This window comes from Panthera pardus, unplaced genomic scaffold (genome assembly GCF_024362965.1).
Source record: "Panthera pardus isolate Hobbes unplaced genomic scaffold, ASM2436296v1 HiC_scaffold_11, whole genome shotgun sequence".
NCBI classification, from domain to species: Eukaryota; Metazoa; Chordata; class Mammalia; order Carnivora; family Felidae; genus Panthera; species Panthera pardus.
The window spans coordinates 27,184,233-27,211,065 of NW_026526666.1; the positions used below are offsets into that span (position 1 = coordinate 27,184,233).

Sequence of the window (26,833 nt, forward strand, 5' to 3'; positions counted from 1 at the left end):
AAGGGAAGAAAAGGGATCAAGTGGTAAAATGGTATCATCTATTTGAAATTCATGAGGCCAAGACCTAAATATTTTAAGTTTTTTCTGAATCCAGAGACATGCTTAGAAAGTAGAATCAACAGGACTTTGTGACCACTTAGAAAGAGAAAATGAAAGATTAGGTGGAATTTGATAATTCATTCTTTCAAAAGATATAGGCTGAAAGTTTCCTGCACTGGGACGTGGAAGTGGGGAGGAAAAGGAGGACAAAGGATGACTTATCATATGTTTGCTAACTAAGAACTGTTCAGACAGAATCAGAATCCCAGACCATAATAAGTCCTGGAGGAGTCTGCCCCAAGCCTCATTTTATAGAACTGAAAATAGAGGTCTCTAGAGGTTAAGTGCCTTGTTCTCCTCTCTTCAAGATGAATTATACTGTGAGCGCTGCTTTGGTGGTGGGCATCTTTATTGGGTTTCAGAAGAAAGCCTACACTTCTCCGGAAAATCTTCCTGCCCTTGTTGCACTGCTCATGCTGTACGGGTGAGTTGTTTGGCATTAGCTAATGCTGCCCAAAGGAAAGCCAGGGGAGGGGGATGCTCTTCTGACAAAAAAACAGAGTTTCTGGCAGCCACATTAGCTTCCAGCACCCAATAGGGTGTGTGGCTACCGACAAGGAATTTGTCTGTCTTCTGTTTCTGACTCCACACATGGAGGTGTTCCTGGGGCTCAAATGAATCTTCTTCCACACAAACTGTGGCCTGACCAGAGTCTGGGGATCTGTCATTCTCCCATGCCTCACCCAGCTCTGATTCTGATTCATCTATGGCCAGCCTGTCCATCTCAGTGTTTCCAGCTGTACTGGCCAAGAGTTATTTGCACACAGAAGACTGCAGCTGAAAGGCTGTTCCTGAGTCAGGGCCAGAGGATGACACAAGGATTAAATCCCATAGAATCATACAGCAAAGCATGCAACTTTATATCCAGGCCTACCTCTTACTGTATAACACTGTCCTGTAACCACAGACAAGTAATCTGGGCCTCAGTTTCCTCATCTATGAAATGGAGATAGTGGTACCTGATCCTTCCTACGTGGGTCAGTAAAGTCCTGCCAGAGCAATGGTCTCTATTCCTCTCTCTTAGAAATAGAGAATTCAGGAACCAGCCTGACTGTGACATACCAACTCAAGTGAATTTTAATGATGAGCCTATTGGGATCTTAGCTTAGGTTTGGTGATCCAGACTAGAGTGGGAAGCATTGCAGGTTAGAGACTGCCCCCTCTGCTTTGTAAAAGGCTTTGTAGTTTATAGGTACATTCACAGCCACCATCTCACTTGTTCCTCACCAAACCCCCATAGGTGGTCAGGGGAGGCATTATTATCTCCCTTCAAAGATAAGGAACAAAGACCAAGGGATGGAGTAGCTTTCTGGTCTTCCTGGGACTCCCACCAGTTCAAACATGTCACCTCGTGTGAAGGGAATGTATTATATTTAGTGGTGGTACAGGAAATGGAATAGAGACTGGAGTTCTGTCCCACTGAGTTATGTCATTTCACACAGATGGGCAGTCATTCCCATGATGTACCCAGCATCCTTCCTGTTTGATATCCCCAGCACAGCCTATGTGGCCTTGTCTTGTGCTAATCTGTTCATCGGTATCAACAGCAGTGCCATCACCTTCATCTTAGAATTGTTTGAGAATAACCAGGTAAGCATAACTTTCATGGCTTTCTTGTTTGATTACTAAAATACTAGAGAGTATTTGATGGTCAGGTAGAGCCATGGGCAAGTACTGTGGCTGGAAAATCTTAGTGCATACATGAATGTTGCTTCCTCCTCTCCTCCCTCTCTCTTGCTCCCTCCCTCCATGCCTACCTCTGTGCCTGCCTCCCTCTTTCCTTTCATTTCCTTTCCGTTCCTTTCCTTCCTTCCTTCCTTCCTTCCTTCCTTCCTTCCTTCCTTCCTTCCTTCCTTCCTTTCTTCCTTCCTTTAAGCTCATTTAACTCTTTTAAGTTTATTTGTGTGCTCTGAGTGTCATGGTTTTCTGAGCTCATTCTGCAAGCTATAAATGACTTTCTGTGATCCTAAGCTTTTAGATTTTCTTATTCTTTCAGGGTTTCCTTGGTGACTTTTGGTGTTCGGTTTTCTACACACACACACACACACACACACACACACACACACGTAATACATTCATGTGATTTCAAAATTTAAAAGGAGCAAAAAGGCACATAGGAAGTCTCCTTCCTACCCCTGTTTCCCAGTCACTTAGGAGGCAAACTTGCATTTCAGTTTCTTGGTGTTCTGGCAACAAATAAGCAAATTATATGTTTTCTTTCTCCCACTTTCTTATACAAATTGTAACAGAATAACATTTACTACATGAAACTTAATCCTGAAGATAGGGTTAGGAATTTATGGTGCTGATGATTCATTTTTATGAGCTATAAATTACAGTTGACCTGTCCACATTCCCCAGACTTCTTGCCCAGAAAGAGCTGGCCAGACTAATCCCTAAAACAATGGCAGTGGCTCCAGGGCTGTTTCTGCTTGCACTCCCACTCCCAGCCTGGTGTGTCTGAGCCTTGCCTGTGGCTGGCCTGGAGCACTCTCAAGCACTGGTAGGCTCATCACATGCCTGTGTCCCCAGTGGCCTCTCTAGCCTGTCCCTCCCCTAGTAGGTCTTCGTAGTTCAGAGTGTAAGCACCAGCCAGCACATCTGCACTGCTGTTCTGTGGCCCCTGTCCCTACTCCTACCCCTAGGCCCTGCTGGGAGGACCTGTGGCAAATCTGCACTAACCCCCCCTTCCCCCCATCCCATGGCCTCCTGAGTGATGCTTTCCCAGACCTTGTCAGACTTCTTGCAGCCACTAAGCAAGAAATAAAACCCCAAATTTCCCATGACTGGTAAAAAAAAAAAAATGTAACATGTCACAGTCAGACCCCAGAAGGGAGATGGGTGAGAACACAGACCCTGCCAATGGCAGAGTCTTCTGGCAGACTGAAAATCCTCCTCTCCAGAATTGTTTGTCATGGGCTCACAGCCCACTAAGTCTTAAAAAATTGTGTTACTTCAGAATAATTAAAGAGTAAGCTCAAAGCAACTCAAAACATTCTCCCCCCTGAGGGTTACACTCATTTAGCCAACATTTACTGATCATACTCCTTTCCCCTGCATAAAGCCTGGTTGCTTTCATGTAAGTTTCAGATAGATAGATGCTGCAGAAATTCCCAGTATCCCTCAGCAGGCTCTCAGGTCCCAGTAGCTGCTGTCTCTACTGAGTCAAGAGGTATCGACCAGGTGAACACCATGTAATGGATGTGCTGATGGAAACAAGTGTGACCCGCTTATCCTGCCCTGCAGGAACTCCTGTTCCAGTCAAGAAATGACCTGTGCACCAAGCTAGGAACCAATGTGAACCACCGTACACGTCATCCCATAACACAGTGTGTGGTAGAACAGCAAAGGAACAAGACAGATAAAACACTACAGATCAGAGTGGGCCAAAAGAACGGGGCTACAGGGATCAGGAGAATCTGGGTAGAGGAAACACAATTGAGCCTGGCCTGGAATAAGCAGAATTTTATTAGCCCATATCACAAACAATGAAGTACCTATTTTGAGCTAATCATTGATTAAGGTATTTAGAAAGTACACCAAAATAATTAGGACCTGGTTGTTCTCTGGGAACCACTGACTAGTGAGGACAGTAGGCAAGTAAAAAATAATTAGCCCTGGCTGGCAATGTTGTAAGTACTAGAAGAGAGAAGTAGGTATGTTACATGGGAATCTGGAAATGCTTATGAGAGAAGGGGTTATTCAAGCTGGCTTTCTAAAGAAGAGCAGGAATCTGCCAAGAACAGAAGGGGAGAGAGCATTCTTTCCTGACAGCAATGATTAATAGAAGCTGGGGGTGCAAAGGCCTGGGGGCAAAAAAGCATCATGCTGGGAGCAGGGGAGGGGGGATACGGGGAGGAGAGTGAGAGAGAGGAGGTCATATGAGCAAAGGTGTGGAGACCAGGAGGAAGCCAGTTGTGCAGTAGGGATGGGCCAGAGAAGTGGGCAGCCTCGGCCTCGTCAGTCTCGCCCCCTCGGTGTCCCCTCTCCCATCTTGGGGGAGGCTCTGCCCAACACCGCTAGGCTAAAGTAGCAAGCACAGTCTGACCATCTGAAAACAAGTCCCCCCAACTCAACACAGACACCAGAAAGTCCCTGGCCCTCTTTTCTACTGGCAGCAGCCAGACACCTCGCTGTCCTGTGGGAGCTGAGAAGCAGAGCTGGAAGATGTGCAGGGCCCCTCTCTCCTTTGGCACAAGCTAGGCTAGGAGCAGATGAAAGAGCCTCAGAACCCAGTGACAGCTCACAGCTGTACCAAAGGAGAGAGAGCCTGGACCGAAGTCCCAGCAGCTGCTGTACCTCCTGGAAACAAATGCCCTGGAGGGCTCACATGTAATTTAAAAGTGAGTCTGCAACGACAGCTCCCCAGGCAGGCTACCTGGCTAGCAGCACCTCCTGTGAGTATTCTAAAACCTCTGTTTCTGTGTGACAGATCCCTCCTGTGGCCAGGCTGGCTGCTAGGCCCCCTGTCTCTTCAGGCCTTCCCCTGCTTCCACCTTATGAGGGCATCCAGGCCCCTCTCTGCTCAGGAAGGGCAGGTGGGCTTGGTCCCCACGGCTAACTGTCCTGCTTTTCTATGTTTCAGACGCTACTCAGATTCAACGCCATGCTGAGGATGCTGCTCATTATCTTTCCCCACTTCTGCCTGGGCCGGGGCCTCATTGATTTGGCACTGAGCCAGGCCGTGACCGATGTCTACGCCCGGTTTGGTGGGTGGCATTCCAGACCTGTGGAACATGGCCCCAGATCCTCTGCGTGTGGGAGGGCTGCCTCCGGAGTTTCTATGCCAGACCCGCAGCCTGGACTGGGGCGGGAGGGGGACACCTGGTTGTTCTGGTAGTGTCCTACTCTCCAGGAGGGATCAGGTGCCTCTGTTTCTGTGGCTGAGGAGCCACAGGAGGGGTCAAGACTAGCTTCCTACTCTTCCCTACTCTGACTCAAGAGGCTGAGATGAGACGTGGGTTCAGCTCTCACTGCTTTGCCTGAGGCTTGGTCTAACTGGGCCAAATGTTGTGACTAGGTCTTTAGGGGCAGCTAGGGCAGCTGAATGGACTTAATTCCTGTCCCCAGGTGAGGAGCACTCTTCAAATCCATTCCAGTGGAACCTGATTGGGAAGAACCTGGTTGCCATGGCAGTAGAAGGGGTGGTGTACTTCCTCCTGACTCTCCTCATCCAGCACCACTTCTTTCTCATCCAATGGTACGTTCAGGCTGCTGCCCTAAGGGTATCAAGGGCAGCTCCTTGCTTCTGTCCAGGGACTTGGCTTCATATCCATGTGGTCGTGTCTCCTCACCAGCCCCACTCCATGATGGTTTTTACACTCTTAAAGCCTGGCTTGTTCTGAATAACACAAGGAGAGACACATTAAAATAGGCACATTGGAGTTTGTGAAGAATCTAAACTCTAAAGTATTTAGAATACAGGGTTTTTAAGGTTTATTTATTTTTGAGAGAGAGAGAGAGCATGAGCAAGGGAGGGGCAGAGAGAGAGAGGGACAGAGGATCCAAGTTGGGCTCCACACTGATAGCAGCAAGCCCAATATGGGGCTCGAGCTCACGAACTGCAAGATTATGACCTGAGCTGAAGTCACACGCTCTACTGACTGAGCCACCAGGTGCCCCTAAATTACAATTTTTAATTTCAGTCACTAATATTTAATCCCTCTCATTTAATTAACAGATACTCATTTCAATTTGAATGATAGCATTGCAAATGATAATGTTTAAGGGAGATCCAAAGTACTGGGAAACAGATTTATGCATTCATAAGAAAATAGACAAAGTGGGGCCCTTTGCTAATTAGAGATTTGAGAGTAGAGACAAGTAGTAAGATGGGGGTGACATCCAAGGTGACTGCAGCCAGGAGCAGTGTAGGGGAAGCGATTGTGCCCCTCTGGGTGGGGGTGGAGGTGGGGCTGACTGCCTGCTGTGACCCAGCCCAGCTGTGCCATTCTTCCCTGGCCACTTGACCCAGGCCTGGCCTCGTTCTGACATGGGCACTCAGATTTCCAGAAGGCAGTCCTCTGCAATCCAGGCTGACAGACCTTTATTAGGGCTCAGCACAGGGTCCTGAACTGCAAATCACGGTGTTTCGTTTCTTATCATCCTTTCAGGCTGAGTCTGGTCACATGTAAATAAAGATTCAGAGGACTCATATTAGGTTTTGATCCACCAGGAATCAAGTTATTAGAAATGAATCTACCTCCCTACTCACAGGGTTGTGAGGATTGAATGAGATAATAGGTGTCAACACACTTGGAATAAAATGACATGACCAGGAAGTGGTGCTGGTTATGAGGGACAGTGGTCCATAGACCCTCAGCCCTCACAGGCCCCCTTCCGTACCTCTGGCCACATCTTGAAGAGACCTTGGGGTAGGAGGGAGGAGGCAGACTTGTTTACCAAAACAGCCTCATTAGCTTCAAACTCTGTGTCAAACAATTGAGCAAGTCTTCCACATTAGGCCTGAAACAGCACCAGAGAAGCATTCCACAATCTCTGGCTTTAGGAAGCCCACACCCATGCCTATGCTGAGAGGCAACCAGGCAAAGAGAAGAAGGGAAGGACAGAAGAAAGGGTGCTTTTGGTAGAGAACATGCTAACATGTGGAGAGTTCAGGATAGCTGTGAAGGGGGAGGGAGAAGGGGCTGAGAGAAGAGCCTGGAGAGGTAGGCAGAGCCAAGTCCTAAAATGCTCTCTCACCTCGATGAGGACTTCAAGTTTAAGCCTGAAGGCAGCAGGGAGCTATTGGGGTGTTTTGATCAGGCAGGTGAGTGATCTTCCAGGTCTAGAAGGAGAGACCAGACAGGAGGCCATTTGGGCACCCAGGCAAGGCAAGAGTCATTGGTGGCCTGGATAGGAGTTCAGGGCATTGGGAGATGGAGAAAAATAGGTTGATTGGATAAATGGTAAGCAAGGCAAGATTTAGACATGAATTAGATGTGGCCAGTGAGGGAGAAAAGAAAGTTTATAGGCCAGGGTGGTCAGGGAGGGTTTCATAGAAGAAGCTGTGTCTTTAAGGATGGGGAAGATTCTGTTTGGCAGGGCAGAAGGAAGAGAGCATTGAGGCCCTGGAAATGCCTGCAGAAGCTGGGAATTGGGAAAGACCAGCATAGGCTGGGGAGCAAGGGTTGATCAAAAGGTTGGTGGAGGAGTTAGTTCTAAAGATAAGTGGGAGCTGGGTGACATTCACTGAGTGCTTACCGTAGATGAAGTGTTTTAATAATGATAACAGCTACCAGGTTTTGAGTTCTGACTCTGCCAGAGGCTGTGCCAAGTTCATCTTCTCCACGGTCTATGAGGTGGACACTGTTATCCCCTCCCTACCATATCGTCGAAGGAGGTGACGTTTAGAGAGGTTTAGTGACATGCCCAAGGTCACACATGGGTAGGCCAGAACTGGGAAAAAGGCTGACTCTGGACTCGAGGACTTGCCTTCTCTGCCTAATGTCTAACTCTTCTGTTTGGAGTCCTTTTGAGAATCAAGCATTAGGGGATATAAGGCAAGGCTGGAGCTGAAGTGAGGGAACGGGAAGAAAGTAATAGGAAAAGGAGAGTGCCAGGGACGCGGTACACCAACTCAGTCCTGTCCCCTTTCCCTCCTGTAGGGTTGCCGAGCCTGCTAAGGAGCCCATTATAGATGAAGATGATGATGTGGCTGAAGAAAGACAAAGAATTATTAGTGGGGGAAATAAAACTGATATCTTAAGGCTAAATGAACTGACCAAGGTAAGGGAATAGGTGGAGGTGAGTTAGTTTTGAGGTGCCAGTTGGATCCAGAAATGGCACAACAACATAATTACAACATTGTAATTTGCCTTTGGTATCATCAGCAATATGCCCGTACAGGCAATTCATTTTCCTAATTTACGCGAGGTTGTCAGAACTGTGTTTTAACTTGTCTTCCAAGAACACCTAATTCCAGAGCATTCTCCCTAGTATTCATCTTGGGCACAGACACAGGGCCTTGGTGAGAGCCCCTACAACCGAGCCTCACTAAGCCTTCTCCATTCCTTCTCTGCATGGCAGGTCAGCTTTGAGGTTTCCCAGTGCTCACGACACTTCTCTGAACACCTGTGCCAACGTATAACCTCCTCATGTTGGTAGTTCTCACCTAAACCATCCTTAGCCCCTTGCTCTCTCTAACCTCTCTCAGTTCTCAGTCCAGTTTCTCTGCATCTTGCAGATTTATTCAGGCTCCTCCAGCCCAGCAGTGGACAGGCTGTGTGTCGGAGTCCGGCCTGGAGAGGTGGGTACCCTGCGGACTCCTGTGCACACCTCTTCTCCCTTCTAAAGCAGAGCTATCCCAAAGAAATAAAATGCAGCCACAGAGGTCACTTGAAATTTTTTAGCAGCCACATGAAAAAAAATTAAAAGAAAAAAAAGAAAACAGGTGAAATTAATCTTGATCATTGATTTTACCCAGTGTATTCAAAATATTGTCACATCAACATGTAATGTATATAAAACATTATTGATTCAATATTGATTCAATCAGTAGTCACTGTAAGGGAGGAAATCCTCTTTCCTCTACTCTTCTGGGTTCTCTGGGTAGACCACTGTAAATTTGACTGATGAAAGACATTAGGAAGAGAAAAACAAACAGACATTTATTAGCACGTGTGTGGCACCTACACAAGGGACCCATCAGAGGTGAATGACACATGGGGTGGTTAGAACTTGGGCTTGCATTGCATCTTAGCAAAGGAATGATACATTTTCAGAGAAGTGACAAGACAAAAGGGAAAGAGCCTGGAGTCAGTAGGGGTGGCAAATTATAGGAAGGCAAATATGGAGGAAAGTAATGGCAGATAAAGTCTAGTTAGCAAAGTTTGCTATGTAGATTCCTCTGGTGCTGTCTCCAGGCCAAGGTTTCAAAGTTGTTTCTGGCAGTTAACTTTTGTTCTTCCTGGTACAGAGGAGAAGAAGAGACACCTTATAAATTTAAGTCCTGCTTTTAGGCAAACGGGAGGACAGAGAGCTTTTCTCGTATCTGCTGCTACTTAATTGCTTTCATCTTAAAATCATCCTTATGCCAAAGTGGCATATGTTGGGGTGGCAAATCCTGCTAGCCCGCACCACACATGGCCAGTGGCCTCTGTAATGGCAGCACAGGTCTAGAATGTCTCCCACCTGCCCACACACCTGCCCTAGGGCCTGACATTCCACATTCCTTAGGCTTCTTAGACTCTAGGATGAGGCCAGTTCTGTGTGTCTTCCCTCAGTGCTTTGGTCTTCTGGGAGTGAATGGAGCTGGCAAAACAACCACGTTCAAGATGCTTACTGGGGACACCACAGTGACTTCAGGCGATGCCACTATAGCAGGCAAGAGGTGAGTGTCTTGCTTATCCTGTCTCAGGGTGCCTGTCACAGGTCCTCGGCCATGTTCTCATCCCAGCATAGGGAGAGTGAGCATCAGATTCTGTACTGAGGATGACTCTGAGAGCATGGAAGAGCTGTGTGGATGAGTAGACCTCCAAGAGAGCATGGTCCACAAGTATAAGACATAGACTCTCTGGGAAACTGAAATTAATTGTGATTGTTAAGACATGCTCCTCTTAGCATGGATTCTTGGAAACTTCTGGGAAGCACCAAGTCAGTGGTTCTTACTCTTTCTGGGGTCGTGGATTCCTTTGAGTATCTGATGAACACTTGCGCAGTCTTCCTAAAAAATATACCATTGTTGGGGCACCTGGCTGGTTCAGTTGGTGGAGCATGTGACTCTTGATCTTGGGGTTGTAGGTTTGAGCCCCACATTGGGTATGGAGATTACTTTTTTAAAATCTTTTTTTTAAAACCATATATATATATTAAAAACATACTTTATATGTGTGTGTGTGTGTGCGCGTGCACATACATACATATACCATTATCCCCCATTACCTCCTTCCATACATTTTTTGCAAAGAGTTTAAGGGAATTTACTGTGCCCTGAATCACATTTATGTTCCCTGAGTCCCTGGTTAAGAACCCCTGTGGTGAAGCATCCTTTCTCTGGATCAAGTTTCTAAATGGGGGCTGGTTTAAGAGCCTTCAGGGGCCTTAGTCTGAATTGGCTATTTCTGTGCTGATCCTTGGCTTTGCCAGGCCAAGGAGCTTTATAAAGGGAAAACTGGCATGTGTCCTTGGATTCTGGAGGGTGCCTGCTCTTCTCTGTAATAAGGTATGAGTAAACACACTGGTCCTCTGTGGCACAGGATCAAGAACATGAACCTATGCTGTTTGCCATTTTCCAGGCTGCTCCTTAAACAGCAGAGCTCATGGGCATTAGATGTGCCTTGAGGAACCCTCTGCCCTGGTTTATAAGAGGAGTTAGGCAGTGCTGACTTCACTCAGCAACTGCCTGACTAAGACCTCCTTCTGTCTCCTGGAAGCCATCCTCAGCAACATGGCTGAATGTCCACTGAACATGGCTCAGACAGGATGAATTTGGTTCCCCAGCCTTCTCCGCCATCCCTGTTGGGTTTAGAGCAAACAAACAAGCAGGGTGCAACCAGGCCATGGCTTAATCTGTCTCATCTGTAGATGCAGCTTAGCCTGCAACCAAGCAAATAACTTGACAGTTGTAACAAAAGGAATCTTGAGGGGCTAAGGGACAGCAGGCAGGAGGATGTAATAGGATTTACCATAAGATATCAAATGACAGCCCAAGTAAGACACAGCCTGATACCTACAAGAGGGAAGCTAGATGAAATGGAAACTGGAACACAACTTTGGATTTAAGATGCAAGATTGGGTTTCTCTGGGAGGGCAGCTCCCATGAATTTGGTAAAGTACTGTCCTTGCTTCCCTGGGTGGTTTTAATTGGCCCAGCCATGCCTGAAGTACTTTTTGTTATAGTGGGGGACTACATGGTGCCTCTCCCATCATATTGCCTGTATCTTTTTTTTTAATTTTTAAAAAATGTTTATTTATTTGTGAGAGAGAGAGACAGAGTGTGAGTGGGGGAGGAGCAGAGAGAGAGGGACACAGAATCCGAAGCAGGCTCCAGGCTGTCAGCACAGAGCCCAACACGGGGCTCAAACTCAGAAACGGCGAGATCATGACCCGAGCCTAAGTCGGACGCTTAACCGACTTGAGCCACCCAGGCGCCCCTTGCCTGTATCTTTTGTTCATAGACCCTAAGCTACAAGGGAAGCAGGGAGAGATTGGACCAGTCTATGGACAGTTTGTTTTCATCAAGATAGTGTATTTTCTACTGAGGAAGAATATATCAGTCAAAGGGAGTTAATAGAACTCAATTCACTTCCTCTCTGCTCCCTGCCAGTGTCTGGCTCTGGGTAGTGATCTGACTGGTTCCTCTTTCGCTTACTGTATATCTGCCAATAGACAAAGATAGATCAAGTTTACTTCCTTTCAGAAGCATGCATCTTCTGTATTTCCCAAATGTTTGAAAGGGATCAAAAATCACTGACGTTTTCTAACACTTATCTTCCCTTTGTCTTTAAACCCACATGTGAGGTGATCCACTCCAAAAGTAAAGCTAATTTTGGGTAAGAGATATTCAGTTTATCCTAGACAGAGAAACTTGAAAAGATCTATTGGATTCAAAGCTCAGAATTCCAGAGTTCATCAGTTTCTAACCAAAGGGCTTCTGCTTTGATTTGTAAATGTTGCGCACATTTCTGAAGCAAAGCAGAAGAGGTAGCTTGCTTATCTCACAGGCGGAAGCTCTCCAGCCGCAGTTCTCTGGTCACCCCCTTTATGAAGGAAACTTGCTAATTGCCTTTTCTTCTTGCAGTATTTTAACCAATATATCTGATGTCCATCAAAGTATGGGCTACTGTCCTCAGTTTGATGCAGTCGATGACCTGCTCACAGGGCGAGAACATCTTTATCTTTATGCCCGTCTTCGAGGCGTACCAGCAGATGAAATCGAAAGGGTAAAAAATGGTTTCTTGTGGCTACTCAGAAGTTTGGTAAACCCTAAACCTGTTTCGTGAGAGTGCATTTATTTAGACGTGGGAAAGTTAGAGCATGCTATTCATTCAACAAATGCTTACTGTGTGTCTACTATGTGCCAAATACTGTTATAGAAAATGGGGGTATGGCAGTAAACAAAACAAGAAAATCCCTGCCTTCATATCTAACAAAATAATACATGGATTTACCCTTTGATTCAGCAATCCCACTTCTGGGAGCTTACCCCAGATATATACCTCCCACAGCGCAAAATGCATATGCACAAAGTTATTCATTGTACCAGTAGTCACAAAAAATTAAAACATTAGAAATTACCTAAACATTCAGGCATAGGAGATTGGTTGAATACATCTTATGCAGCTGTTACACACATACACACACGCATGCACAGAGAGAGAAAATCTCTGTGAACTGATAATGCAGTTATTTCCAAGAGATATTTTAAAAAATTTTTTAATATGTATTATTTTGAGAGAGAGACAGAGTGCAAGTGGGGGAGGGGCAGAGGGAGAGGGAGACACAGACTCCAAAGCAGGCTCCAGGCTCTGAGCTGTCAGCCCAGAGCCTGACACGGGGCTCGAACTCACAGCCCGTGAGATCATGACCTGAGCCAAAGTTGGACGCTCAACCGACAGAGCCACCCAGGTGCCCCCCAAGAGATATTTTTAAGTGAAAAAAGCAAAGGGTAAAAGAGCACATGAGAATTCTACTTTTTTTCTCCCACTATTTTCTATTGAAGTATAGTTGACATACAATATTATATTAGTTTCAGGTGTATAGCAGTGATTTGTCAACTCCATACATTAAGACACTATTACAATGGGCTGTAGGATACTACTTTTTAATGTAAGAAAGTAGGAAAACCAAGAAAGCACATATGTCTGCTTAGCTTTACAAATACAAATACAGGAATGATAGGCCTAAAACACAATGAATTTGGTAACTAACAATAAGGAAATGGGGTAAAATGGAAATGGGAGGGAATAACACTTCTCTCAGGATATCTTTTTGTATGGTTTTGACTCTTGGAAGCATGTTAGTGTTCTATGTATTAATAAAATAAAACTAAATTAATAAAAATGGGAAGGGGGTAAAAATAAAAACAAAAAGAAAATTCTGACTCTGAAAGCAAATAGAAACAAATTAATCCAATTTTATTTGAAGTAAGTATCATAACCATAGAGAAAGGGAGGAAAAGAACTACAAATAACTGAGGGCACGGTATCTGACTATATTTCCTCAGCCTTGGGCAGGCAGAGCAGAGGGAAAGAGCTACAAACAAATTCCAAGCTCTTTTTAGTTGATTTGTTTTTTTATGGTGTCATGAGCAAAGCAATTCTGAAACATTTTTAGATGTGTTACTGGATTAAGTAAATGAATACATGTGTTAATGTTGTTTGAAGCCAGAGTTCTCGCTGTGTAAGAAAAGACCTACAAATATGGAAAGGGGGAAAGCAAGAAAGAACCCTGTGGGGTTGGATTGGAATTAAAATATCTCTGTGAACTCATGAAATATTGATATGCATGTGTTTGTGCATGCATGCATATGGGCTTGTGTATATTGCACATATGCATATAAATGTGTATACATACACATGTGCATGTTTGTGTATGTATATATCTGTCCTCTGAAAGGGCCAAGAAGCAGAAATACTCTAGTAGCAGTGAGTACACTTAAAGCCCAAATTTTGGTGTCTAATCTCATTCCCCAATAACAGGAACCATAACTCCTCAGACAAATGACAAATTCCAGGGCTGGGAAAATGTAGGTATAAAATGAGCTTGGAACATCTTATTATACCAGAAAGTAAAGTGCTTAAAAAAAAGAAAAGAATCATGTCATAGCCACGTAGGAACCATCTCAAAGGGGCTCCCAATAGCCAAATATGGTACAATTTGAGCGTCAAAATAATTAAATACCATGACAAATTATAAAACATTGGGAGAGCCATGGGAATTCATAACTCCATACTGTTAAATAGATAAACAAGAGAAAAGGGGATGGTTTCTGCCTACACTCAAATGCTTAGAGCCAACTGGTTAGTGTGGAAGAAATTCTAGAGTTGGAAAAATCATTTTGCAGTGATCATAATAAAGATTGGACTGTACAAGAATCATCAATGGCTGCTAAATCTAGGGGAAACTTTTTTGAGAAGGAAGATATTTGTATATCTTAAAAGTATCTCCACAGATTGTTTATTGGTTGTGAGGGGGAAGCATAATAATTTTACAATGGAGAAATTACACAACACCTTAATTGGGTGTTCAAAATCAACATCAAAATCAACATCTGTGAGGGGCACCTGGACATTTCTACCCCTAGAGGTGATACTCTGGGAAGGACACAGCTTCACCTCCATAATATTCTGATTGGGAATGTGTAACCTGAATATTATCATGAGAAAATGCCAGACAAACTCTAAAGGAACATTCTATTAAAAAAAAAAATACAGGGGCTGTACCCTTCAAAAGTATCAAAGTCTAAAAGACAAAGGCTATGGAAATGTTCTGACCACAAGAGCTAAGTAGACAGAGTGACTGAGTAATGGACACTAGATTGTATCCTATACTGAAAAGAGAATAATGCCATGAAGGACACTATTGGGACAGTTGACAGAACCAGACTATGAAGGGTAGATCAGATGAAAATATCATAACAATGTTAAATTTACTGACATTGATAACTATACTGAGGTTATGTAAGGGTATTCCTCTTCTTAGGAAGTAGACACTGAAGTATTTAGGAGTAAAGGGCCATGATATGTAACTACCTTAAATGGCTCTGAAAAAATCGTGTGTGCGTGTGTGTGTGTGTGTGTGTGTGTGTGTGTGTGTGTGTGTATAAGAGAGGGAAAGAGGAAAGAAAAGAGAGTAAAGTGTTTATGAGTGTTTTTGTATTATTCTTATTTTTAAACATTTCTATAAGTTGGAAACTATTCCAAATAAGTTAAAAAGTGAAACTTACATTCTAGTGGGACAGATAATAAATAGATAAGTAAATAAAATACACAGTACATTTGAAAGTGAAAAGCCGGTAAGGGAAAAATAAAGTAGGAAAGAATTGTTGGAGGGAGGAATTGCACTTTTAAGTAGGGTGGCCCAGGGCAAGCATTACAGAGGAAGTGACCTCTTAGTGAAGACCTAAAAGAGGTGACAGAGGGAGTCACGTGGATATCTAGGGGAAGAACATTCCAGGCAGAGTTATAAGCACAGAAGGCAGAAGCATGGTGGCCTTGTCTCCAAAGACTTGTCTAGTTTTCTTCCTGTGCACATTCATACACACACACTCTCACACTGTTTTCTTAATCATTTTTTCCTGTTGATTTTCCTCAAAGCCCTATTACAACCTGTCGTTTTTCTGTTTATTTTGATTGTGTGTCATCCTCCACCCTGTGAGTACAACAACAATGGCTGTGTTCACCATTATTCTCCAGTGCCTGACTCATAGTAGTTGCTCGATAAGTATATATTAGATGCATGAGACTTCAAGTGTGACCCGGTTGAAGGATGGAAGCAACAGGTCTGAGACCCTAGGAGTCTTCCACTCTAGCCATAGTCTGGGACACTGGGTGAGAAGCATAGTCTTGCTCTTCACAAGGCTGAAGGTCATTTCTCAGAGGGCTACACCAAGCCACACTGTGATGTCAGGCACAGTGTGGAAGGGAGACATCTGGCTCCTGAAGCCCATGAACCACCACATGAGCCAGCAGGTGGCCTTGTTTCAGCCTAGCTGGGTCTATCCTGAAGGTGTGAGATCTGGGAGCCCAAGACTTTGAATTGGTGGAGGTTTGATGTGTTTGATTGTATATCTTTTCCAAATGGGATCTCTTTCTCTTCCCTAGGTGACAAACTGGAGTATTCAGAGCCTGGGCCTGTCTCTTTATGCAGACCGCCTGGTTGGCACCTATAGTGGAGGCAATAAGCGGAAACTCTCCACAGCCATTGCACTGATAGGCTGCCCGCCTCTGGTGCTGCTGGTAAGGACCACCAGGACCTGCAGGGACAGATGAGCCCAAGGGCTTAAAATAAGTGCTGCATCTCTGTGTTTGGGGCAGTAGACTTAGAAACTGCTACGGTCTCTTTTCACCTAGACGGTTTCCTATACTGCTTGTTTTGAACAAATCAACCCAGTGTTTGATTCATAACTCTTGGGGGAAACTGGAGTCACAACATATTCTTACTGTGAGTCCCTGGGAACTCTCTTGTGGGCCCACAGGCTTACAGCAGGGAAGTTCAGTCCCTCCAGTCAGGAATTACTATTGAGGAGGTCTGTTTGGGATACAAAGTGGGCAGGAGCACTGGCCTAGATCAAAGGGTCATGTGATTCTCACTGGATCTGTACCAGACTGAAGGCCCTTGTGCCCATGTGGTCTGGGGTTTATGAGGGCAGGAGTCTCAGGACTGGGAGGTGACTCATAAAAGTCACCTGGGCTATCTCTCTGCCTCCTTGTAAATGTATGTGTAGGGTTGTTGCTTTTTTTTATTTTTAATATCATTCTCCCATTGCCTTAATCAACTTTAACCCATTCATGGGCTGAAATGGGCCAATGGGTATCATAATTTCTCTTTATTCTCCTGGTTCATCTTCTGTCTTCCATATCCAAAGCCTAGATTCCCCAAGTCTTGCCCACTGGGGAGGCACTTTGCCCATTGTGTGCCAGAGAGCAGAGAGCACAGCTGCTCAGAGAGAGTCAACCAAGCAGGGTGCAATAAGCAGGAGAGGCTGGCTCCAAGCCTAGCTCACTGCCCTCGCTGTCTCCCCACAGGATGAGCCCACCACGGGCATGGATCCCCAGGCACGCCGCATGTTGTGGAACATCATCGTGAGCATCATCAGAGAAGGGAGAGCTGTGGTCCTCACATCCCACAGGCAAGAGATTCCCAGGGGCTGGGATGGAGCAGTTAGGCAGACAGGAGTCCTCCCTACTTCTTACTTCCTCTCTCCTGCCCCACAGCATGGAAGAATGTGAGGCTCTGTGTACCCGGCTGGCCATCATGGTAAAAGGCACCTTTCAGTGTCTGGGCACCATTCAGCACCTCAAGTACAAGTAAGGATATGCTAGCGGATTGCCTTTGTTACCTTTCTTGGGAGTAGAGGGGAGTCAGCCAGGCCCTGTGCTCTCTGCTGACACTTGGGAGGGTCCTGCTGCCTTTATCCCACAGTCAGAGGTATGGTATGGTCCTTGTTCCACAGCAACAGAGAAAGCTGCTGTGCTGAAAGAAACTCGTCTGTGTTGGGCTAATTGCCTGTGGTTGAGGGTTCCCTGAGTCTCCAGATGGGGATCTGATTGGGGCATACAGAGCCTGGCTGAGATGAGGGAGGGTCACTACCACTGCCTCATTATCCCACCACTTATCCCCATGGATCCAGCACTCATGATCAATTGAATAAGAGTCCATGACCAACATAGGGATGGTTAGGGGACCAAATGGCCTGGGAATCAGTTTTCCTTTCTGACACACATGTATGCTTTGGGGTTTGAGAAGTAACAATGTAGTATATGACAAACTAACAACGCCAATAATCTTCAGTAGGATTACCCTGTCCCTACAAATTGTAAACTACTAGATATAATGCATTATGAATAATAGTTTGTGTGCCAAAGCCAACAATCAGTTAAAATAAGATTATGATAATAATGCCATGCTTCCTTGCGTTCTGATATGCTTTAAAAACTAGGAAGGGTAGATTTATAGTTACCACTCATTTATTTAACAAACACTTTGTAAGAGTCCAGAATATGAAAGTCAGTGTGCTAGTTGGTAAAAGAACAGTACATAACCCACCTTATGTAGGCCAAGAGGCTTAGTTTTGATGTACCCTTGGGACTGTTGCACAGGACACATCATCCTTCATATGCATCAGGGCAGATAAGCCATTGACAGCAAGGTCTAGTAGATTCGCTGCTTTTGGGTGTTTGGCCCCTTGAGCAATGACAGCTAGGTCACTGCACAAATATCTAGGGGGACATCAGCATATGAAGCCACCAGACCCGTGTCATAGCTTCCTGGGCCCAAATGCAGAAGACACGATGGATTCCCTACCCCTTTCCCTCTCACTCCTCACTGTCCTCATGGGAGAACAGGTGAGAGGGGAATGTTTCCAATGTAGAGAGACCGTCAGTTTTCTGGAGCTGAATGGAAAGGTATTTTATTGTAGAGGGGAACAACCCTTGGTCATGGAGGGAGCATTGAAATAAATTAGAACTGACACAGTATACCCTGACATGAGCATGTAGGGAAGCCAGCTAGCCGCACTCCCTGGTGGACCAGTCTTTTTTCATATGTGGGTGACCAGTTCACCTGGTGAGGGGAAGAGAGAAGCACTGATAGTTCTGACCCTAGCAGCTTCATTTTTTCTGGAAGCTTCCACAGGGAAGTGCTACCTTCCTAAGTCTCTGTTCCCTCCTGGAGATCCCTTAGAAGGACCAGGCAGCATTTCTATCACTGAGTACACACTAGCCCCATATTCCTTCATGTGTAGGTGGTGATCTCCCCAAGGGGCTCAAACCACTTTGACTTCAGCAGGGATGTGGGAGGGAAGGGAGCAAGGAACATCTGTGTCACAGGTCTGGTGACTTACTTCACCACACAGACATTTAGACCTCTAAAAACTAGTATCAATCTATCTCTCCAGGAACTGTCATTGGTTTTTTTTTTTCCTATTAGTTTTAAACATACACACAAGGTCTGTTTTATGGGCCTTTAATCCCCAGTATTTTTGATGTATCTATTCCTTATTTTGGAATTGTCTTGGACCCAGCCACTAACATGTCTGTGCCATGATACCACGTGTATCCCCTAGGTTTGGAGATGGCTACATTGTCACAATGAAAATCAAATCCCCAAAGGAAGACTTGCTTCCGGACCTGAATCCAGTGGAGCAGTTCTTCCAGGGGAATTTCCCGGGCAGCGTGCAGAGGGAGAGACACTACAACATGCTCCAGTTCCAGGTCTCCTCCTCCTCCCTGGCCCGGATCTTCCGGCTGCTCATCTCCCACAAGGACAGCCTGCTCATCGAGGAGTACTCAGTCACGCAGACCACACTGGACCAGGCAAGTTGCCTGAGGGGTACCATGTACAGAACTGATGCACAGGCTGGGCTGGAAGCCACATGATAGGGAGCACGGCATGCCTGATTTTTAACACTCTGGTTCCTCTGTCCATTAGAGTAAAGCTTGGTAGATCAGAAATTGTTTTCTAACAATATGTTAGAAATATGTTAGAAATACAAGCAAATTTCACTGACTTGACATCATCCTTCCCCACTATACTATGACTTTATTTCATCCTTCCTGCCTTGTGGTGGTAGCTTTTGTTATCTTTTCAAATCAATTTTACTGATGCTTAATTTACATACATTCAAATGCACCCATTCAAAGTGTTCAATTCAGTGATTTTTGATAAACCTGTGTGCAGTATGTCAGGGTTTTTAATGTGATCACTTTTTTTTTATTATGGCAAAGTATACATAACAAAATTAACCATTCTTAAATGTACAATTCAGTGGCATTAAGTACAGTCACATTATTGTAAACTGGATCACCACCATCCATCTCCAGAAATCTTTTATCTTCTCAAACTGAGACTCTGTATCCATTAGACAATAATACCCCATTAACTGCTCCCCACCCCCCCGCCACCAGCCACTGTTAACCACCGTTCTACTTTCTGTTGACTGACTACTCCACCTACCTCGTGTAAGTGGAACCGTACAGTTGTCCTTCGGCCTCTGGTTTATTTCACTTAACATCATGTCCTCCAGTTCATCCATGTTGTAGTACGTGTCAGCCTTCTTTTAAAGGCTGAGTCATGTTCCATTGTATGTACATACCACGTTTTGTTTATCCATTCATCCATTTGGACGTTTGCGTGGTTTCTGAGGGTTTTGTTGTTGCTATTTTTTTAAATAAACATCCTTAAGACTGTTTAATAAAGCAATGGGAATAGGCAAGTCTCCATTTCCCCTTTGAGGAGCTGGCTCCCCAGCACCTTCTTGCCAGTGGATGAAGGCAGGAGAGAGAGTCCTAGCCATAGTGCACGATGAATAAAGAACAGAAGAGAGAAGAGATCAGACTCCTGCTTTTGTTTTTGTTTTTTTGTTTTCAGTTTCTTTAGAGGTTTAGGAGGGTAGTTGCTAGCTGAGAATCTGCCCTGAGGCCTTTGAATCCTCCCTCAGGAATTCCTTTGGCTTAGCTCAGAATTCTAAGAAACCAGCCCTATCCTGGGCACTCGTGGCTAGGCTACCTCTCCTGCGGAACATGGCTGCTCTAGCAGGGCTGTATATTAACTGGGAAAAGAGAAAGGAAGTGATGGGTGGCAGATACCATTCTTCTGGAAACATCTACCTACTCTTTCTCTCCTACTCTTGCTTCTAGGTATTTGTGAATTTTGCTAAACAGCACACTGAAATTCATGACCTCCCTTTGCACCCTCGAGCTGCTGGAGCAAGCCGACAAGCCAAGGTACTCCTGTCACTCTCTCCTAGTTCACTATTTGAGGCACATCCTCAGCTTGGGGACTGGTCCACTGGGCCTGAGGAACCCCAAGGCCCAGATACGCCTCCCACAGAGAACTCCACCCACACCACATCACCACATCCCTGCCACTCCCCACCAGTTCTGAGCTAAGGCCTGTTCAGTCAGTGGTTGTGTAGTTTCCTTTTGTGATCAGGGAGCCATCTGGGTGGTGTGGGAGAGTGTTTTTGAAAAGAATTTTCCCGTACATTTTTGCTTATAATGAAAAAACTTGGATTTTAGAAATATGACGCAGGGAAAATAGAGAATATTTAAATGCTTGGGTTGTTGGGATACTTGACATTTATGTTTTTGGCCATATGTTTGAGTTTCAAAGGAAGGAAATTAATTGACACTCCATTTCAATGGTGGACATATTTGGTTAGAGCAAAGATTGTCTGTTTTGGGAAGAGGGCTCTTTGTTCTTTATAAAAATGTCAAGGGGCCCCTGGCTGACTCAGTCAGTGGAGCATGCTACTCTTGACCTTGGGTTGTGAGTTTGAGCTCTATGTTGGGTGTAGAGATTACTTAAAAAATAATTAATTTAAAAAATGTATCAAGATGGTGGAGGAAGAAGCAACAGAAGGTATGTCCTGGCCTGTGATAACCTTTGGGTTAGGTGCTTCCAGGAGCCTCTCCTGGCATGGTGATCCATGTAAGGAGCATGTCCACCTCATCCCAGTTGCCAGAAAGAGAGAGAGAGCAAAGTACTGCAGGAGGCACCAGGATCCAAGTGCCTTGGCTGAAGCCTGGGAATTTTTTTTTTTTTTTTTTAAGGAGGGTCCATGCCCAACATGGGGCATGAACTCAGGACCCTGAGATTGAGAGTCTTATGCTCTACTGACTGAGCCAGCCAGGCATCCCAAGCCTGGGATTTTAAAGGGACAAATTAATTCAGCCATTCTATCCAAACTTACCTGGAGAATAAAATCAAAGCAGTTTTACAGTAAGTAAAGATGTGCAAAACCTTATTTCCTATAAAATTCTCATTCCTCCCACAGGCTTCTTAATTGCAAAAAACACACAAATCTTGCCATGGATTGAAACACTTCTTTTCAAGGCCATGCTTGCAATGAATTTTTCCCTTTGCTCTTGACCAGTAGAGATCTAATAGCTACTTGACAAGGTTAACCTTGCCCCCACCCCATCTCCCTAGAGGACCCAGAAAGGCCTAAATAAAGGCATCTGTCCAGGTAATGATAGTTCTGCTAATATTTTCTGGCCACTCTTCCTCATTTATAAATCTTATACTTGATGTTTACACCTGTAGAAAATTATTCTTTGAACGCCATTTCCAGTTATGAATATCTTTTGTAACTTAAAATACATCACTGGACAGCAAAAGTATTTCTTAGAACTGGCAATGGTCTCCCCACCACCACCCAGTATAAAGGGATAAACCAGGTCATCCCTAGGCCAGGCAGGGGCCGCTGATTGTCTGTGATCTGCAGCATTTAATTCCAAAATTGTCCCTCTTCTTGGATGTGACCATTTTTCTATTTTGTTTGCCACATTTTAGTATACAAATATTAGAAAACCTACTGCAACACATTTATTAAATTGGCACATTTTTATAATAAATTTGTGGCTTAAACCCTAAGTCTGACTTAATGATATATTACCTTTATAAAGGTTTGCAAAAATCCTCTTGTATAACATTGTATGTAAATAAATGTCACGAAACCAATAGTAACTACATTCTTGTTTACATTGTACTACTTTAAAATAATTTCCCTTAATGTCTCTTACAAACAAGAAAAAGGTCATGTCTCTCAATAAGTTCTAGTAAACATTCACCACTTGCCTCCAAAGAAATGTGAGAGCACAGCTTGATGAAATTCAATCAGGCTGGTGGCTTCCCAGCCCCAATTTGTGAGCAAGGACCACACCAACATTTCATTATCTTCAGAGCAGTGTGACTACTTATCAAGGATGTTTTGAGTTCTTAAAGTACTCAGTACTGGAAAATATCTTTTGGGATGAGGTTTATAGAGGGTCACAATCTGTTTTATGGAAACAAGTAAGGGTCAAGGTTTTGATAGAAAACTAGTAGATAGATGATCAGTCAACTACGGTTTATGATTGAGTGACCATCACATGTGTTTCCAGAATCAGGAACAACTCAGACGAGTTCCTGACCCTTATTCTTTTTTTTTTTTTTTTTTTTTTTGGTATGCAATTTTTTTTAACTGAAATGTAATTGACATACAATATTACTTTCAGGTGTACAACATAAAATGTTGTAAAACTGTAGTGATCTGGCAATTATATTCATTACAAATGCTCATGATAGTCACCATACAACATTGTTACAATATTATTGACTGTATTCCCTATGCCATACTTTTCATCCCCATGACTTATTTATTTTATAACTGCAAGTTTGTACGTCTTTATCATCTTTACCTATTTCATCCATGCCCCCCACCCCTCCCTCTGGCAACCGCCAGTTTATTCTCTGTATTTATGAGTGTTTCTGACTTATTTGTTTTGATTTTTAGGTTACACATACAAGTGAAATCACATGGTATCTGTCTTTCTGTCTTATTTCAGTTAGCATCATAGCCTCTAGGTCCATCCATGTTGTCATGAATGGCAAGATTTCATTCTTTTATGGCTGAATTATATTGCATTGTATGTATGTATGTGTGTGTGTGTGTGTGTGTGTGTGTGTTTCTATGTCACATCTTTTTCTTTAGCTTTTTTATTTGAGTATAGTTGACACACAATGTTATGTTTCAGGTATACAACATAATAATTCAACTTCTCTATACCTTATGCTATGCTTACCACAATATACCACATCTTTATCCATTCATCTCTCAGTGGACACTTGGGCTGCTTCCATATCTTGGCTATTGTAAATAATGCTGCAATAAACAGAGGAGTGCATGTATCCCTGTGAGTTAGTGTTTTTGTTTTCTTTGGGTAAATACCCAGAAGTGGAATTACTGGATCATATGGTATTTCTGTTTTCCACGGTGTTTTCCACAGTGGCTGCACCAATTTGTATTCCCACCAACAGTGCATGAGGGTTTCCTTTTCTCCACATCCTCACCAACACTTGTTATTTCTTATCTTTTCGATACTAGCCATTTTGACTAGTATGAGATGACATCTCATTGTGGTTTTGATTTGTATTTCCCTGATGTTGAGTGATGTTGAGCATCCTTTCATATGTCTGATGGCCCTTTGTATGTCTTCTTTGGAAAAATGTCTATTCAGGTCCTCTGCCCATTTTTTAATTGGATTTTTTTTTTTTCTGGTGGTGAGTCTGATCCTTAATCTTACACATTGTTAAAGAGTTTCCATGTATAACTCATAACCTTATCAATTAGTTTCTGAAGTATTGTCAACCTTTACTGGGATCTTTGCCCTACCTCAAAGCATGTTCTTAGCCCTTAATACTAGATTAATCATCTCCTTAAGAGGATGTGTGATTTTTAAACCAGAGAATTGATAAACCACACTTTGTCCAGATTTGGGTAGGCCTACATCCAACCCCCTCCTTACTGACACTCCCACCCACCCCCCATAACTGGTATAGGAATTCAACCTGTACCTTCTAACCAGACACCATGTCTCTGCAGTTAAAAAGGTGTCCAATTCTCTAGGAGCTGGACGTAATGCCTGACTTTGATTTGGAGCCTGCTATGCTAACCCCAGCTTCAATTTCTCCCACCTTTCCATGCCCCTGTCAGATTTTCATGCTTCCCAGGAGCCACCTCTGTAGGAACTACACAAAGGGAATTCTGTACCTCATGAATTACCTAAGTTATGATCTTGGTTTTCAAGACAAGAAGAGCATGGTAACGTTTTTAGGCTAAAAACAAACCAAAAGATACCATGACAGCCTTTGGAAACTGCACAGAGGGTGTAGCTTCCCTCTAAGAGGTAAGCATGTGCACACATATGGCATGAGTCTTTGTAATGTCTACACTGTAGAGCCAGAGGGACCTGAGGGGTCATCTGGTCCAACCTTTTCGCAGACAAGGAAACAAGCATGGCCCGTACATTGGTGATCTGACAGAACCACTGTCCTCAGCGGAGCTTCCTTCAGCAATTGATTGACAGCTGTTTAACTTTTAAAATCTAAAAGCCAATGTGCCATCTCTTCAAAAATCCAGGATGACAAGAGTCCATCTGACCTCCTCCACAGGTCTGATCTCCATACCATTCATTCGCTATGGCCGGAAAGAAACCGCGGGCAGCTGGAAATGCGGGAGCCTTTGCCATGTGGTCATCTGACCAGACCAGCTCAGCAGCAGAAACAAACACATGCAGGCCAGGCAGCGGACTCCAAAGCAGACTCTTTCAGAGAAAAACCAAGACTGACTTGCTCACCTGGAACACCTGACGGTAAAACTGACCCGGGCAAACAAATGTGAAACCCTTTTCATCCAGCCAGCAGAAGTAGAACCCCAGCCTACCCTCCTAGTGGCACTGACTGGATATCACTCTCGTTTTCAATGGATCTGCTTGTGTGTGTGTGTGTGTGTGTGTGTGTGTGTGTGTGTGTGTGTGTGTGTGATTTTTAAGGAGAAAATAAAGTGCAAACGTGCTTATCACAGACTGAATTCACTCGTCTCCCCGGTGTGCGTCATCTGGTATTTAGACCTCCTTTGTGCCTGCGTAGCTTCCTGTCGCTGTGTGAGCTTCTGTGAGAGTTGTCCCAGAAGTGCTAGTCACGGCAGGATTCTGCAACACTGAGGTGGAAGTGAATGGACTGGTCTTGAGGTTCCACGGCAAGTCTGCTTTAGAGGGTTTGAGGAAAACACCCAGCTGGTAATGCATGTAAACATTATCCATCATCAGCCGGGTATTACCTGAATCTAGGTTTCCTGTCTGCTTGCCCAGCTTATTGAGTGCCTACCTCATAGGTGTAATTAGGACAGGAGACAAAGAGGCAAGGGCAGGTGAGAGTGGATCCTCAGTTGGATATGAGATCCAGTATGTCTATGTAACTATTTAAAGATGTCGACGCCTCACTCATACAGTGCTGTGCCATTTCCACAGTGCTGACGTGTGCATCTTCTGCAGGGATGTTAGGGGGTAGTGGTTCACAGGACATCTGATTGCTCACAGAAAAGCTCACAAAGAATCAGAACATAATCATTTTTAATCCAAACCATTTTAAGAGACTTGTAGATTAGGAGAGCAAACAGTGCCTTGCCAAGACGGTCTTCTCTATATGGTCCACAGACAGGCTTCCTAGTTCAAGCACTTTCTGAAGCAGGGCTGCTCCACACACATAACACTCAGTGTAATCCAAAGTCCTGGGGTGACGGAGGAAAGCAGGAGAGAGATGCTGACACTCAGTAGCTCTTCCTGAGAAGGGCAAGTGGAAGAAAGTGAACATGAGGAGGTGACCTTTTTTCCCTCGGCGAGACTCCTATGCTTCCCCAGAGGCAGAAAGCAGAGGGCTTACACAGCTTTAAATCCTGCACAGTTACTGGCCCACCACTTTACCCATTATAGATGTTTATCAGGAAACTACAGATTTACAAAACCACTCTGGTAGCCTCATAGCTTAATCTGGTTTTGACTTTTTTTTTAATCTACCAATGACCCAAACCATAAAACCATTTTAACTAGAATTAAAATAGTTTGGGAAAGCCCAGAGCATGCTGTTGATACTTACCACATGCCCTTGCATTCTGTTTGGTTTTGTCATCTAAGTCAGCAACTACCATATCACAAAGGAGACTAAGGTGTGGGGAGAGGAGCATAATCACTCATTTGTGCTGGGTCGTGATGGTTTGGGGAAGGAGTCCAGGACTGGGAAGAGTCAGATATGGGAGGAAATCCCACCCTGCCTGGGGGAGGGAAGCTCAGTTTAGCTACCCGTCTCAACTACACCTGAGCTCTCCACTGGAAATGTCTGTCTTTTCTGTCATTTTCCCCGGCTCCTGACACACAAAAAACACTCAATAATTACTTGCCAAACTAAACATTATAAAAACCCAGCAAGGAAAGATATGCAGAAAAGAAATAGGTCCAAGAAAATGATACCTCTGAAAGCTAAAGACAGCAGCAAAGGGCAGGTAGACCAACAGGGATGCCATGCTTTTTTAAAAAATACCAATTACAAAACACACGCAGGGGGAAAAAAATCCAGGAGGAACAGGCATGTTTACGCTTCATTTGGTTTTGAAGAGTATTCCTGTTGGAAGCGTGGCTCAAATATCCTGAGAACATATTACTCTATTAAAAGGTCTCCCGATCTGATTTAATAAGATTTACAAAGAAGAGGTAGAGAAATAGAGAGTCAGTTCAGAAAAAAGACCACTCAGGAG

The 26,833-nt window shown here is 44.3% G+C and overlaps 1 protein-coding gene across 4 annotated transcripts in view; it reads left to right on the plus strand.

Moving 5' to 3' along the window:
- ABCA4 (ATP binding cassette subfamily A member 4) overlaps positions 1-25,093 on the plus strand; it is a 131,619-nt gene extending 106,526 nt beyond the window's left edge. For 3 of the 4 annotated variants that reach the window (XM_053892260.1, XM_053892261.1, XM_053892270.1), the window contains 13 exons: positions 408-523; positions 1,542-1,689; positions 4,685-4,808; positions 5,170-5,299; positions 7,707-7,827; positions 8,285-8,347; positions 9,324-9,430; positions 11,840-11,981; positions 15,864-15,998; positions 16,788-16,891; positions 16,977-17,069; positions 18,827-19,076; positions 20,400-23,433. In XM_053892260.1, coding sequence (XP_053748235.1) covers positions 408-523; positions 1,542-1,689; positions 4,685-4,808; positions 5,170-5,299; positions 7,707-7,827; positions 8,285-8,347; positions 9,324-9,430; positions 11,840-11,981; positions 15,864-15,998; positions 16,788-16,891; positions 16,977-17,069; positions 18,827-19,076; positions 20,400-20,651 — 1,785 coding nt within the window. In that variant the 3' untranslated portion in view covers positions 20,652-23,433. Of the gene's footprint in view, positions 1-407; positions 524-1,541; positions 1,690-4,684; positions 4,809-5,169; positions 5,300-7,706; positions 7,828-8,284; positions 8,348-9,323; positions 9,431-11,839; positions 11,982-15,863; positions 15,999-16,787; positions 16,892-16,976; positions 17,070-18,826; positions 19,077-20,399; positions 23,434-24,696 lie in introns of those variants that run through there. The other variant, XM_019457550.2, reaches the window with a different exon arrangement.
- The last annotated feature ends 1,740 nt before the right edge of the window (positions 25,094-26,833 follow it).